Source organism: Neltuma alba, unplaced genomic scaffold (genome assembly GCF_004799145.2).
Source record: "Neltuma alba isolate B1F8T4 unplaced genomic scaffold, ASM479914v2 tig00001562_pilon, whole genome shotgun sequence".
NCBI lineage: Eukaryota > Viridiplantae > Streptophyta > Magnoliopsida > Fabales > Fabaceae > Neltuma > Neltuma alba.
The window spans coordinates 89990-106533 of record NW_021632512.1 but is presented as its reverse complement, the minus strand read 5'-3'; the positions used below and the strand labels follow the sequence as shown (position 1 = coordinate 106533).

The window sequence follows — 16544 nt, the reverse complement described above, 5'->3', positions numbered from 1 at the left end:
CCAGATTTGACACACACAACACCCACCACTACAAGAATCTGGACTTTCAGCGACCACTTTCAACAGCGACAATAGTTGTCGCCGCTAAAAGTCGGCCTTTCTGCGGCGACAAGTATGTCGCCGCCAAAAGTGAGAGTTATGGCGGCGACTTATTATTGTCGCCGCTGTAGCTTCAACTTTCTGCGGCGACAAAACTTGTCGCGGCCGAAAGTGTGCACTACGGCGGCGACAATTTAAGTCGCCGCTGAATGTGGTTTTAGTGGCGACTAACTGTCGCCGCTAAATCTTCTTTTAGCGACAACGCTTCCTGTCACCGCTGAATGTCGCTTTCAGCGGCGACAATAGGTCGCCGCTGAATCCTCTTTCAGTGGCGACTCTTCCTGTCGCCGCTGAAAGTTTTTTCACATTTTTTTAATCTTTTTTTTTGTAAAAATTTTATATTATAATCTTTTATTTGCGTAATTAAGTAACTTTGATAATTAATGTTTTTTTTAATGTATTTTTGTGTTAGAGAGAGACTAAAAGAAAGATAATATGGTGTTTGAGAGAGAAAGGAAGAGGAAGAAAGTTTGGAGTGTGTGTTTAACACATATCCCATATCCAAATGTTTGAGAGATGGAATAGAAAAACATTATGCATGGAAGAGAAATGAGATCGAGGCATGCATGAAAAAGTATGCAAGTTTGATGGGATAAGTAATGAAATATAGAGTGTGTGTGTGAGAGGGTGAGAGGTGAAAGGTAGATGTAAGTATTATTGGAAGAGAGATAGTCTGTATGTGTGAGAGAGAGAATGATATTATAATTGAAAGAGATAACATAATTAAATATATGTGAGAGATTATTATAATTAAATTAGTGTGAGCAGACTTAATTGACATAATAATATTTGATGATGAACATATGTATGAGAGGATTGAGAAATAAAATCATTAAAGGAGATAATATAATTAATTAAAAATGTGTGAGAGATATAGATAATAAAATCATGTATATAGTTAATTAAATATAATTACTATTTATATTTTTAATTTAAAATGTGATTAATTAAATTTTGTAAAACATATACAGTTGCATATTATATATATTTTCTATTGCTCAATGGTTTCAATTAAATTCATTAGCCTGGCTGGCCACGCTTGTTCGTTTCAGTGTAGAGGTCCTGTGTTCGAATCTGGAAAATGCCCAATTTTTACACATTAATTTTGGCTCAAAAAGGTTAAAAAAAAATGTTTAATGTTAAACGGCTGGTTCGAACAGGGGACCTGGAAATTATAATAGCTAACACTCCCCTACCACTGAAGCCACGTGTGTTATTGGCAAGGCTGGCGCATTGTTTTTGTATCTAAAGTTTCTTATTTTGAAACCCAAAACAATTTAACCCGCCCTATAATCTTCTGAAAGTTTACTTTTCCCTCGCTCTCACCAGACCAGCGCCGCGCACGCAGAGAAGTTTCAAGCGTCCATCTGTGCTTAGTCCATCACTTCCAACGTTCTTTCTTGCTGTCATCCACGCAGAGAAGTTTCAAGCATCTAACTTCTTGTAGTGCTGTATTTTTCCCCCCTTCTTGTTCTGTATTTTGAGATCCAATTTTTTTTTCCTCCGACATTAAATTTCATAGCTGAACACAGAAGGTTGCGAGAAGCGAGTGGATCCTTGTTGGGTGAAATCGTTGTTGGAGGCTTGCAAGAACAACGATCGGGAACTGCCCTTGGTCGCGGAGTGCACGAGCTCCGAGCGGTTCAATCGTTTGTCGTGGGGAAAGAGTAGTTCTGCCTCTGAAGGTTTCTCCCTTGGGCTCGTTGCTGGTGGCGGAGAGAAGGCAGCGCAGGATGTTGAAGAATCGCGAATCAGCAGTGCGTTCTCGAGCAAGAAGATAGGTTTTGCACTCATCCTAATCTGCTCTTTTGTGCGTGGGTGTGTTTTCTTTTTTTGGGTTTTAGAGAATACCAAAAGATTGTTGAGTTTAGTTGAGTAGACACTAGTGCAAAATATTCATTTTACTACTCAATTTTACTTCTGTTAATTAAGGAACAGAAGTGATAGTTAATGTCTCATATTTTTGCTTCTGTTCGACTTTGAACAGATGCTATATATAACCTATGACTACTGTTGCACAAGTAACCGAAGTTGTAAATTACTTATGGCATCTGTTGCACAAGTACCAGAAGCAGTACATACTATATTATATATAAATTAAATTTTAAAACATAATTAAAGACATGTAGAGTCTGGTTGAGGAAGGACCTCACACCATAAAGCTTTAAAAAACAAAAAAATAGAGCCTCCAGGCACTTCATTCGCGTGGCCACACCTCTGCCCTACTTGTTCTTCAGCTTGATCGCCACGGGTTTGCTTGGGTTTGCTACTGCTTTGCTCATTCGCTCCATCGTTCAGTCGCTCTCGCCCTCTTCAGTCTCCAATGCTGTGACCACCATGGGTTTTGCTTATCAAGCCGTGGGTACTCGTTCCACTATTGTTTTGATTGCTTCTTCTTCCTCCTTATCTATTTTTCTCTACCGTGCTCGATTTTTGTTCTCTCACAGCTTTATCCACAATTCCTTCGTCTCTGACTTCTGTTGCTTTAATTGGACCTCAAGTAATCCGGCCTTCATGCCCTATCTCTCTTGTTTCTTTTTCTATGTAGTCATCAAAAAAGAATGTTACCTATTCTTTTGTTATCCATTCGACCTCGAGATATTTGTGCCAGCAATTTATTTTATTGGTCTCTAGCCTTCACAGTCTAATTGTTAATAAAGCGTTATTGTTGGTACTTGTGGTTTCTATATTCTGTCTTTAAGGACTATGGCATCGAAACGCATCTTGAAGGAGCTCCAGGATTTGTAGAAGGACCCTCCTACTTTATGTTATTTGAGTGAGCTTTTCGATCCCATTCTTATATTTCTTTTTCGGGCTTGTTGATTTTCATGATTAACAGCTACATTTGATAAATCATATTGCAACCCTTCCCCGCCAATAGCAAAATAGTTTGAACCTTCGTTTTCAACTTTTTTTAAAATACGGATTCTATGCAAATGTTTTTTAAGATCGTATATGTTAAATAAATCAATTGCTATTCTATGCAACTTTTGTTCAATTAACTCAGAATTTTTGGTCAGCAAAATTTTCATGTTCTCTTTTGTTCTTTGATGCTCTGTAGGAGTGAATTGATGTTTTGAGAACCATGCAATTTGAGTTAAATATATTTTGGATTAAGTCAAAGGCTGACAATAATAATAAAACCTATAACCCAATTTGATCTTTCATATATTAGCATGTTTTAACTTTGATTAATAAACTACAGAAGTGAGAAGTTACAAGTAGAGTCAGTTTTCTATAGTGTAACGTGAGAAATAAGAGAAACTGGTGGGGCAAGCAAAAGGCATATCAGAATGTCATTGAAAGAAAGCGGCAGCGACTGATGATTGGATGCTATTAAATAGGACTCTTATATAGGTTATATGTCGTTGCTAATTGTACTAGTGTTATATACTCATAGGTACTGTTTGTTTAATTCTCTTAAGCACGTAATCTTTATGGATGCCCATAATCTGTTTACTAACACTATGGCTAGATGATCTGACAAGAAAGTTAACTAAACCTGCAAGTTTTTCATTTATGATTGTTGATTTTCACTGACTTCATTGACTGCAAAGTCAAGGAAAAAAAAAGAGACATTGCTTTCTTAGGGCTCTTTATACTTGATCATAAGAAATTTCTTCCTTGATTTTATATTTGAAGGCTACAAGCAAGATACTAATTAGTGAGAAACAAATCAAGATGTCCATGAATGGTATGTCTTCAATAATTAACAAAAGCAGTGGCCTAATGTTTGGTGTTCTTGATTGCCTTGTTTAGTGTTTATGATCAAGTGATTATTTATAATGCTTGTCTGGTTATACTTAATGTTTATGATTTATCAGTTATCACTAGTGCAAAATACTGATATAACTACTACTTTTGGTTTAGATGGGTCTTTGATGGGTCTTGGTTCCTTCTTCGTTCTATCTTTGTTTGTGATCTCTTCACTTTTGACAGCAGTTGCTTCAGTCCAAGTAAGTTTTTGCTCATGCTAATCATTTTGGATTCTTGCTATAACTTAAAAAAATAGTTTATCAGTTGAGGAAAGTTAGATTCTTGTGCTGTTTTATTAAAAAAATTTGTTCTTGTGTATCTTATATTGTTGAAATCCTGTGTTGAACTGTGCCTAAAGTTCAAGTACTTACTGAAATCTATGTGGTTCTTGTTGAAATTTGTCTTCTTCTTTTTTTGTGTGTTGAATTTGCTGAAGTGTGGCAAGTCACTGCAATATTTTTGCTTTTGGCACCAATAAATTTAACAAGTAACAGTTTGTCAAATGACATTATCTAAGGAAATGAATATGAGTCAAAAATAGAGTTTTTATAACGAGAATATATATAATTGTTGTTGGTGTTCGAATGGATTACAGGGGATTATTATATATATAAAAATCTGTTTCAAAAATCTGATTTGAATAGATTATTATATTAGAGCAAAAATCATTTACATTTTAGAGAGTTAAATCATAACAATTTCATACGTCTGTGTGTGTGTAGGGACTAAATCCATCTACTCTACCTAAACTCTAACCCCTGTTTCATGAGAACGTACGCACCCAATTGTATGAAGAGTTTGAAAGAAGATTTCAAGAGGAGCGAGAAAAGATGGAAGCAAATTTTGCTGCAGAGCGAGAGAGGATGGAAGCAGAACGTGCAGCAGAGAGAGAAAAGATGGAAGCAGAACGTGCTGCAGAGCGAGCAAAGATGGAAGCAGAGCGTACGCAACTTGAACAAAGGATGGAGCAGTTGATGGAACAGAGAATACAAGCTCAGTTCATTGCTTTCATGCAAAAGATGCAGTTAAATGCTCCTGCAGATACCCCTACTTCTAGCGTCCCTAGTATTGATCCCTCTACGTAATTTTTCTTTTGTATTATGTAATGTATCTTTTAATTGAACAATTTTTTTTTCAGTTAGAGACATAAAGAACACTTTGATGGTTATAAATCTTATTATTTAATATACTATATTTGTGTGTTAATTAATTTATTTTTATTAAACCTTTTAATAATATTTATCAGCAATATAAATAAAAATTTTTGCATAATTAATATATTATAAAAATAATTAAAATGACAATCAGCGACGACAACAATGTCGCCGCCGAAGCAACCTTCAGCGGCGACCACAATGTCGTCGCCGAAGCAACCTTCAGCGGCGACATTGGTCGCCGCCGATTCTCATGTTTCAGTGGCGACGTTTCTGAGTGGCAAACTCATCAGCTTTTAGCAGCGACAAAATGTCGCCGCTGAAAGGAGTTTCAGCGGCGACTTTTTGTCGCCGCTGAATGTCCAGTTTTAGCGGCGACTTTTTTTGTCGCCGCTGATAAGTTTCAGCCACGGTCGCTACGGCAACGACTTGGTGGCGACAAAATGTCGCCGCCGAAGCTTTTCAGCGGCGACTTTTGGACTTTCAGCGGCGACATTTGTCGCCGCTGAAAGTCAAATTTTTTGTAGTGCACACACATACATAAATATATTACATCTCCTACAACCCCAAGATTCTCAAACTACCACCAAACAAACTGAACATCCTTATTTCGATAACTAAAACCAAAGCACTCAACTATACAAGCAAGTACAGAAATCCCAACCACAAACTCCATCCTCACCATTAAGCACGATTTCTATAGCTTGGCTCTCATGCTCTTCACTTTCTCTCTCAAACCAGATTTCATCTTCATCATCACCTTGCAACACATGCCCAAATAACAACAAACAAAGACGGAAGAAGATTCAAGAGACTCAACTTGTTTGATTTTCACCTTTCTATGAATCGATTCCCTCTTCCAATAGCCTTACCCCTTCTTGATCTCTCTTGAACTCTCTCAGTTCTCTCCCCCCCCCCCCAATTTTCACTTCGAACAGCGGAGGAAAAATGAGAAGGGAGAAGATGTTAGGGCAGATTAAGTGGGTGAGGGGTATGGAATGACCATTATGCCCTTTGGTCTTCATTTTCCCTTCAATTTGATTCTTCTCTATTTTTCTAGGATAATCAAATAATTCCACAAATCAAACATGGATATTTTATATAAATTTTCTTCCTCCATTAACTTCTTTAGCCCATAAAATAATTATCCTAAAAATCTCAGCTCAAAAATTATCCTCTAACTATTTTTCCTTGAATTTTCCAAGAAAATAGTCCTGAAATTAACTTTATAATTCTTTAGACCATATTTTAAGGGTCTTAATCTCAAAAATTTCTCTAAAAATTTTCTCTATCATCATGCTTTACGTAACTCCATAAAATTTGTGATATTACACCGCTATTGGTGATATTGGAGGCGACAAAGTCTGCTTGTTGCTCTAGATCCTCCTTGATTTTCTTTGAACAAAGAAATAATATGGAATGCATCTACTATCTTTTTTAAGAGACAAATGAAAAACAAGAATTCCAAAAGTTTGAGAAGAGACAAATCCTAACTTCAACAGGCTTGGTTTTAGATTAGCTCTAAATTGACATCTTACTATCACAAATACCACAATCTCCGATCTAGCTAACCACTTACTGCTCTTTAGCATTCTTTCGTGCTTGCGCATGGTAAAACCTTTGCCAGCTAAGCTAAGAAATACATGCAAAATTTTTATGCAAAAATATATATAATATTTCTAATTACAAATACAAATATATATAATAAATGTTATATTTATAATTTAATATATTATTATTTATTTCAATTTATTTTTTTATTTTATTAAAAATAATTAACCATTAATATTTTTATTCAAATATTAAATAAGTATTTTTTATTTTTTATTTTTTATTTTTATTTATAATATTTGTATTTTTATCTATATAATATGTTATTGAAAAATTGTCATATATTATATTTTTATTTTAATAATAAATACTAAAAAATATTATATATTTATATTGTAATTTTTTGTGATAGATTAATAATGGAATAGTGACAAAAATTAGTAACAGAATTTATTCTGTCACAAAATGTTATGTGGGGAGTTAGGGATAGATTAGCAATAAAAATTAATGACGGAAAATTTTTTATCATTAATCCATCTCTAATTCAATGACAAGATTAAATTTTGTTACTAATCCATTACTAATTTAACGACAAAAAAATCCCGTCACTGAATTCTGTTGCTAATTTCAGTGACAGAATTTGTCACGGATTCGCTAAATTCTGTCACTAATAATGCCTTATTTTTTCAGTGTTTTGGTGAGATAATGGCTTGACAGCTAAATATGATATTTTCAAGATAAATGGATACCGTGAATATCCTCTAAATAATTAAAACAATGTGGTAAAGAGATATATGTGTGTGTGTGTGTATATATAAAGGATATGATTATTAGAATGCATCAAAATTAGATTTGATCAAATTCAAATGAATTCAATGGATATTTGTAGGATAATTGAGTTTTTTAAAATTTATTCCTAAAGATAAACTAATAATATCTTAATATGTCTTTTTTAAATACTCTTGAATGTCATTTGGGATTTGGTTAATCATGTCCAGCCCCAATTCAATTTATTTAAAAAAGACAGCATGATGAAAGTGAAAGAAAGCATTAGGTGCAAGGGCAAAATGGACATTCTGCTCACTCCCGCACATGCCTCACGTGACTCTCCACCCATTTAATCCATCTGCTCCTTCTTCCTTACCATTTCGCACCTGGAGATTGAAAGAAGAGAGAGAGAGTCGAGAGAGATAGAGAGATAGACCGAGAGGAGGAGGTGATCGGAGGTGTTGAAGCTACATGCAAGAGTGATTTTCGGTCAAGGTGAGTCTCTTGATCAATCTCCTACTCTTCTTTTTTCATTCTCTGCACGGTTGGGGGTTTGAGGGACGATGGAATTTGGGTGCTAGTGAGAGAAAGTGAGTATCTAAATGGATTATGGGTAGGAGATGTTTGATGGATGTTTGATCATGTAAGTGATGCTGTTGCATGTTGATTTTTGTGGCTGAATGTTTGCTTCTCTCCTCTGTTTTCAAAGGCTGAGACAGGGATGCTACTTTCGCTGGTCTATGGTTCTGGGTTCTATGGGTTTGAGGGAGGAGATGTGATATATAGGTATGTTTCTGCTCCATCCTATGTAAACCGTGACTGTCGGAGTATGATTCCAAAAGCTGGAAAAAAATTTGCAGATTAAGAAATGAGATGTATTAGAATGTTAAACAAGTGACGTATGTAGAAGAAGTAAGAATATTTTCAGTCATAGTTGCAAGATATAGATATATATATATATATATGCATATATATTTATATAACCGATAGTCTATGTGCTGTGAGATTAGGAAGGGCAGGGCGTGATTAAATAAAATACATGTGAGGTTCCTGTCAAATTGGGATGACTTATGGAAGTGAAAAGTAGTATGCGTTTATATATTTATATATATTTATATATATATATATATAGATATATGTAGATATATCTGTATAAACACGCGCGCGCACGATGAGCGGGGAAAGAAACGGGTAAAGCTTGGAATGCAATGAAACTTGAGTTTTGAATGTTGGATCTGGTTTTTATTAAATTTGGGAAATGCCTCCAGATTAAGCATAAAGTTTCAAAAAATAATAATAAACCAAGCTGTGATCAAGTGTAACTGGTAAACATAAGGCAGTATCTACTAATTATTTGCACAGTATTTATTTATTTTGTCTATCTGTCATTACGCATAAATGTTTAATTACATTAACTTGCAAGGTTATGTTTTACTTTATTTTGGCTTATTTTGCATGTTTTGTGTAATATGTACATTTGTTTGATAATAATTTCTACTGCGGGGATTTTCCAGAATCTCACTTTCCCTTCCATGTGATACAGCCAAGGTCAATAATAGCAAAGGAAAGGAAATTGCAAGAGAAGAATGTGGGCTATAAGAAGAGCAAGAATGCATGCTTTTTTTTTGGGCAAATTTCACTGTAGGACCGCAGAAGGCAATTAATTTCAAAGAGCTCCCAAAACTTTCTGAAATTTCACTGTAGGACCAAGGGGGCAAACTGATATTAATTCCACAAAGAAAATGACCCTATTGCCCCTCATGTGAACAAGTATGGGAGAACCCATTTGCAAGTGAGGTTAGATAATTTACAACATGCATAAATATATTTACAATTAAAATTAGTCCATTTACATATTACATTCTTCACCTGAAGAATGTGTCTGAGTGAACAAGTGTGGGACAGCCCATTTGCAAGTGAGACTAGACAATTTGCAACATACATATATTTATTTACAACTGGAATTAGTTCATTTACATGTCACTTCGTTCACCTGAAAAAGGTCTCCGTGAATAAACAAGTGTGGGAGCGCCCATTTGCAAATGGAATTAGTCAATTTGCAACATACATACATTTATTTACAATTAGAATTAGTCCATTTACATATCACCTCATTCACCTGAAAAAGGTGTCTGTGAGTGAATAAGTGTGAGAGAACCCATTTGCAAGTGGGACTAGTCAATTTGCAACATACATACCTTTATTTACAACTGAAATTAGTCTATTTACATGACACCCTGCAATAAGTATTATGAGGGGCAATAGCGTCATTTTCTTTGTGAAATTAATATCAGTTTGCCCCCTTGGTCCTGTAGTGAAGTTTCAGAAAGTTTTGGGGGCTCTTTGAAATTAATTGTCTTCTGCGGTCCTACAATGAAATTTTCCCTTTTTTTTTGTATAAATACACAAATATTTAATTATATCTATATTTTAGTTATTTTGGCAAGCAACAAGTACTTGTTATATATATATATATATATAAATATATTTTTGCATCCTCCATAAGAAGAAGAGCACTGTTGGGTGTAAGTAAATGTTGTCGACCAAGACAATTGTTATATTTCAACATAATATTATTAGATTTCATAGTATGACATCATTCTAGGTGATAATAGATTAAATTGAAAGTAGGGTTGATTGTGAATCACTCGTCAGTTTTTCTAAAAGTTTAAATTATTATCACAATGAATTCTAATGTTACTTTTCAAGTCCAACTCTTGTATTGAGATTCTAGTTCTAATTATTTATGTTTTGAAACAAATAAAAACATATCCTATTTTTCCCAACACACAAACCTAACGTTTAGTGATTTATAGACATTAAAATAATCCTACTAGTACATAGAAAGTTAGGTGTTGCACATAGCCCCTTTGAAAGCTTTCTTATCTTATCTCTTCAATGTGGGCCCCTTTTGGTGCAAGCCGAACGCCTGCAATGCATATAAATAGATGATAGTCTTTGGTTGTTCATGTTGGGCCTTACACAATGTCTCCGGCCTCGAGTTAAAGATCCATAACAACTCCTTCGAAAGGGTTCTTCATTTAATGCTTTTTTTTTTTTTTAGTTCTTGTCGTTGCGGTTCTAATTCCTCTTAATAGATCATGCAACGGAGGCTGTGGTTCTGGAATCTTATGAAAGGCTCACACTCTCCATCAAAAAGCCTTAAAGAAAGTATTTGATTGCAGTTGAGGTGCAAAGCCCTATCAAATTCGAATCCCAGATTTTAAATTTATTAGCCACAAACAATAATATTTTTTCCATAAATTAGTTTACTTTATAATAAAACTCAATCCTAACAAAATTATCCTTTTGCAAGGTAGGAGTTGATGATAGCAATGAGACGAGACGAGCGATGAGAGTATCTAAGGGAGAGGAAGAGTCGAGGTGTTACAGTTCAGGTAAGATAAGAATTTTTTCTTTAAAACTTTGACTTAAGAAAAAAAGTGAGGTGGATCTATTAATGAAGAGTAACATTGCTGCGTTTTAATTACTTTCAAGGCAATATTACTCTAAAAAAAATTCCTGATAACCAGTACTTTTTTATAAAAACTTTCGAGACAAAAATGAACTAATCCTATTCTATTGGCAATGTTTCTCATATCCTCCATGGTAACCATTGTTTGGTTTTTTGTGAACGAAGTGGTGGTGGTGGTTTCAGCCATGGGAGGTGGATGTTCACTAGCAATTAGAGGCTTAAAAATTTGACTCACAAGTCTCCAAATATGCATATAGCCTCACTTGGCGAGTGATGCGATTATTTGGAATAAATAGTCAAAATCAAAAAAGAAGGATCAGTCTATTATTTGGGCAGCAAGTGACGTAGAGGTATATGCTGGTGGGTCGGGCTCTGAACAAAGATATAGTAAAGAGGTCTTTGGCAGAGGACGGCATAGTGCGGAGGCGAACTTGCATCCCTACTTTGGAAAAAAGTACAAGCAGGAGAAGAATATTTTACAATTTTGCACACTCGGACTGAAAAAATATTAGGTCCGACGACTTATTATTAGATATGCAATATTTTAACTCAAGTATTATGATAAATTTAAATCCAGAATTTTAATATTACTAGACCCAAACATTAATAAAAACAATTTTTTCAAAAATTACCTTAGTTTATAATAAAACTATCTTAGCAAAGTCATACTATTGTATGGTAGTTTTTTTATTTTAAAAAAAATATTAAATTGCAAATCTGCTCAAGAACTTATACCCAATTTCCATTAAACACCAATGTTTTTCTTGCATGCAAAACTACCTATAGACATTATAAACTCAAACAAGAATGACATTACCGTTGAAGTAACTTAGCAACATTGACAGTTTACTATGAAGAGTGTGTTTTGACCAAAAAAGTTGACATGGATGCAGATGTGGTAGAGTAATTTGTGTTTGTACCCCTTTAAATGATATTGAATTGAAATATTAAAAATAAAAGTTTTCCACGTGAAAATTTTTTGTGCTTTTTGGGAAGTCTCTTTTTGTTTCGGTTGTTGGGCTTTGGGGATTTTGAGGATTGTTTTGGTGAAAGACTTGTGCGCGCATAAAGGAACTGGGAAGGTCCTCGACTGCATTAGTCACAGAGGTTAACGCCTTAGGCACAAGTTCGTCAACGAATAACGCATTAATTGGCTCAAAAGCTTAACATCTTAGGATTTTCCAAAGACAAACTCTTGATTTTGGAAAGCATATGGATGACACATTAGTCGGAGAATTAAGCATTTAAGACTAGATACTCGATCTTGGAAATCCTTCACAATGAGGCTAACTAACGTGTTAGACAAAAAGACTATCGCATTGGACTTTTTTCAGAGTACAAGCTTATTCCATGAAAGATGATGAACGCGTTAGTCAAAGATATCAGTGTTAATAGACAATGAAAGTGAAGGAATAGATAACCGTGACTTGGATAATGCATTAGGCATATGGCTTAGTGAGTTAAGATTTTTCCAGTTGGCCAATAGGCTGTTTGTTAAGATAATAAGTGGTCTTACTTCTGTAAGGAGAAGAATACAAGTTCAAATCTCAAGAAGTATACTTGTTGAAAGGGCTTTAACCTTAATACTCTCAACTTGACAAAGATTAGGTTTAAGTTCAAAGTAATTTGGAGAGACTCTGAGTTTATTTTAAAAGAAAAAAAAAGTTCAAGTCAAGAAGAAAGGAACATGAATTCAAACATTAGTTATCACGTTAGTGAAGAAGGTTAACTCGTTAAGCACACAGAAAATTCAGAATAATCAAATTGAAGCATTTATGAAGTTTTGCAGACAAGGATATTAACTTTCAATTTTTAAAAGACTAAACTACATTATAAGCTCTTGTCTTCTCTTGAGATCTTCTAGCCTTGATCCAATGTAATTATGATTTTACTGACCCTGCAAAAAGGGGGGAAAAGAAAGATTTTCCTTTAGTTTTCTTATCATCAAAATAAAGTGGTTCAACAACATGGAAGCCTGAATATGCACAAAAGTCATCTGTGCGTGCCATCAGAAACTAAATGAGTCTAAGTTAATGCCTTAATAAGCCCAATCCCATTTCTATATTTTGCTGAAGGTTAGGAATTATTTAAAAGAATAATAAAAATAAATTAGAGGAAGGGTGGGAACAATTATGTTCCGCGATCAACAGAGGGAGCGTGGGATGTTAGTTTTTTGTTGAATTCTGAAACTTCCACTCTTCCCCCCCCCCCGGTTTTTTTTTTGGCCAACCTGATGCTTCCACTCTTAGATCTTGTATTTTCCTCTCTTCGGTTTTTGTCTTCATTCTCCTCCTAACGTGGTGAATTTGCTGTGCAATTTGAATTAAGCCTTCTTCTTTTTTTCCTGATAACAATTGGATTTAATAAAAATATATTACAGATTAATATTGATTTGATTAGCATCTGATGTCAATTAATATGAGAAGCATGTGTCCTTCAAATTAATAATATAGATGCAATATACGCAAAATGGATATAAATGAATATATAAGGATTAGTACATGAACAACTTGTTTTTTTAAACCAATACAAAAAGAGAGAAACCGAAAGGTTGATCTCATCACTAGAGAACAATATGACAGACAATTTATTCAAGGGTTCTATTTCTCTTCAGGTGCCTTAAAGTATAACTCTCCCTAAGTACACATGAAGTACTAGAACCTTTTGTGAAGATGGAGAACCTGTCACTAAAATACCCGGCGAGAAGCTTAGCCCCTTATCGAAATAAAAGTGAAGTACTTGATACATATTTTCTGCAGGAAGATATATTATTATGGGCTTATATAGTCTAAATGGTTGAAGAGAGCAATTAGAAGGATAAACGAGATCTACCCAACTTCTCTTCTACCACTTTGGACAATTTCTCTACCATCCAAGGTTTAAAATGATTAACCCAATCACCTACCTCACCTTTCCTAAAGAAGACCTTGTTTTCATACTTTTCCAATATTTTTCCATTCTTGTTCACTTCCAATTCCTTCATCTTCTCAAAGCTACACAGCTCAATAATGCTTTCAATAACACCATTGCCTTCCTCCTCCGAGTCAAATGGGCAACCCAAGAACTCAGCAATTCTTTTCAAGTGGAACTTGATATCTCCTTTCAAATCTTCATACTTTAAAAACAGAACCTTGTCTGGTGTCTCTATGCTCTCTCTCCAATAACCCAAAATATTGGTCCAAAATGGACCAAACTCATTGATTCCCTGGGAATACCTCTCTAACGCCTCTTCACAAGATAATCTGAGCGATGTTGATGCTGCAACTGCATTCTTGAAAAACCACAGAGATACGAAATTGTCAAAGGGGTTACGACATATATAGATTATCTTGCATTTGGACTTGGAAATTGAATCAGGCAAAGAATGAAATGAAACATGTGTGCCGAAAAGTCTTGGTTCTGGCAAGTTAGAGAGATCTGGATTCTTCTCTTTGTCATAAAGATGGAACTCAAAGAAAGGCACAAGATCATGGGCATTGGAGATGAGTAAAGGATGGTTTTTTTGTGAAGGAGAGAAGCGATTGCGACTTACTATGGCAAAAACAAGGGCTTTCAACCAAGTAGTGCCAGCTTTTGGTAAGGAAGCTATAACAATATCACTATCTTTTGCTTGGAATTGCTTTTGAAAAGTGTATATGGCTTGGATTCGAGCTGGTGAAAACCAAATGTCCTGATAGAGATAAATGTAAGGAACACTCCAACCCTTCTCTTTGGGAAGAGAGCGAAGCAAGCTCTTACATTCTTGGCTAAATTCTTCACATTCTTTCTCTCCAGCTTTGTTCTCAAGACCAACATTTGGTTGGTTTTCTGTGAAAGGAGTTGTAGTAATCGCGGCCATGGGAACACTGATGATAGTTAAGTGGTAATAGGCATATAAGAACTCTAAGGTCTCATATTTCGATTATTTATAGAATCACTTGGCAATTAACTCTTGAAACTATTTGAAATGAACACGGGGAAGGATCTGTCTGTCTATTTCTTGAAAATAATGCATTGCGTATGGAAGGAGTCGTTTGCTTGTTGTGGCACAAAATCATTAAAGCTTCTGAATCATATTCCAATGGAGGACGTGGTTTAATTAGCATCTCAGAATCTTTCATTTAATGGGTACATTAACCTTCACGACAAGGTGTTTCCTTTACTATTAAAGATTAAGGTACAAATTTGGCCTGCAAATTTTTATTTGGGAGAGCTAGGCATGGGAAAACTTTTTTTGAGTGTAAATTTACCCTTAAAAGTTTAAAATCGTAACAGTTTTACCCATAAGGTTAAAAATATTAATAGTTAATATCACTATTTTAGTAGTCAGTATTAGTTTTTTAATATTAAAGAGTAATATTACTATAATTTTAAATTTTTGAGGCAAATTTGTCCCTAAAAAACCTTTCAAGTACTCAATGCTCCTAAATGAAAACTTATAGGATAAATTTGCACCTTAACCCAATCATTAATCACTTCTTACCTTTAATGTTCGAGCTTCTCAATATTTTGTCCTTTCAATTTCCAAGTCCAATGTTTATTTATGATTCCGATCCTTTTTTAGTGATGAAAGTTCATGATTCCAACAGATATGAGTGACTCAGAATTAAACAATTGATAATTTAGTACTCCTGCAGCTTGTTCCATTTCTTAGTTATATTTCTTTGATTTCCTTTTTGCGTAGAGATTTTTTAAAGTGAATACTCAACATACGAAAAGAAGCAAGATGCCAATTTTAAGACCTTTCTTTTTGTTTTATACATTTTGAGACGTATTTTAATTTGGTGTACAAGTCTAATTTTTATGAGTAATTAAGATGGTTATGTAAGAATGACTAGGACGAATAATGGTGTGATTTACTTGAACAACTTGTTTTCTTTCTCTGCTTCCTTGATTAACCCCCGCAACTTGTTTCCTTTTCTATTTCTATATTCCTCATATGTGACAGAAAGAGGGAGAATATGCCTTTGTCCTTAAGATAAGTTATCTTATTAAATTTATATATGAATGTACAATTTTTTTTCTTTGATTATTGACTTTTCTGTATATTGTGTGTATATCAGGGAGGGATAAAATTAAAAAAATTATTAAAATTTAAGATAAAGTTAATGAAATTTAATATCTTTCTTAAATTTAATGAAATATATCAAAAGTGTCTTCTAAATAGAGTCAAATAACTATATTTTGATTTTTAAATCGATGAAAAGACTAGATAATTAAAGCTAATTTGGATCATCTTAGCATACTTTTTCTCCTTTTCTCCTCAAGTCCCTTCTCCGCCCTTAAATAATGGATAATTCGGATGTAATATTTTATAAAACTATTATTAACATATTTTATAAATTAATTTTTTTGTACTATTGGTATAAATTGTCCCTGAAAATACCAGGAGCTCTCTCTACAAGTCCAACCGATGACTCTCGGGTTACTGTACATGTCGATGGGGCATTTTCGTATAGAATGGGTATAGCAAGTTGTGGAGGAGTGATTAAGTGCTAACGATCAAGGCTTGAAGCCTTCACGTGTAAGGTGAACGCTAGAGATAGTGTTGCGGCTGAAATCTGGGGGTGCATATGGGGTTTACGACGGGCCTGGGAGAATGGTTTTCGTTCTATTGACCTTGATCTCTGTGACTCGGCAGAAGTTGTGGAGATATGCACTAGGAAAGATGTGGAACGACACGAGGTGCGGAGTTAATTCATGTCTTACAGACCCTGTTGGATAGGTATTGGTCTGTGCAGGTGCTTCTGGTCGCGAGGGAA

General features: G+C 34.6%; 2 protein-coding genes across 2 annotated transcripts; one reads left to right on the top strand and one right to left on the bottom strand.

Annotated features, from left to right (window-relative positions):
* Nucleotides 1-2102: 2102 nt before the first annotated feature.
* Nucleotides 2103-4371, top strand: LOC114759125 (uncharacterized). The gene is made up of 4 exons (XM_028948225.1): nt 2103-2173; nt 2283-2457; nt 2802-2875; nt 3970-4371. Exons 1-4 carry the CDS (start codon nt 2103-2105, stop codon nt 4109-4111), a joined length of 462 nt encoding a protein of 153 aa, XP_028804058.1. The 3' UTR covers nt 4112-4371.
* A 9241-nt stretch (nt 4372-13612) lies between these two features.
* Nucleotides 13613-14641, bottom strand: LOC114759118 (cytosolic sulfotransferase 15-like). Its single transcript, XM_028948212.1, has one exon. It carries the CDS (start codon nt 14639-14641, stop codon nt 13613-13615), a length of 1029 nt encoding a protein of 342 aa, XP_028804045.1.
* Between the last annotated feature and the right edge of the window lie 1903 nt (nt 14642-16544).

Coding starts and splice junctions, on each gene's coding strand:
- LOC114759125 (XM_028948225.1), top strand. CDS start 2,103: ATGACTACTGTTGCACAAGTAACCGAAGTTGTAAATTACTTATGGCAT. Junction 2,458..2,801: donor TGGGTTTTGCTTATCAAGCC/GTGGGTACTCGT, acceptor TCTGTCTTTAAG/GACTATGGCATCGAAACGCA. Junction 2,876..3,969: donor TCCTACTTTATGTTATTTGA/GTGAGCTTTTCG, acceptor CTTTTGGTTTAG/ATGGGTCTTTGATGGGTCTT.
- LOC114759118 (XM_028948212.1), bottom strand. CDS start 14,641: ATGGCCGCGATTACTACAACTCCTTTCACAGAAAACCAACCAAATGTT.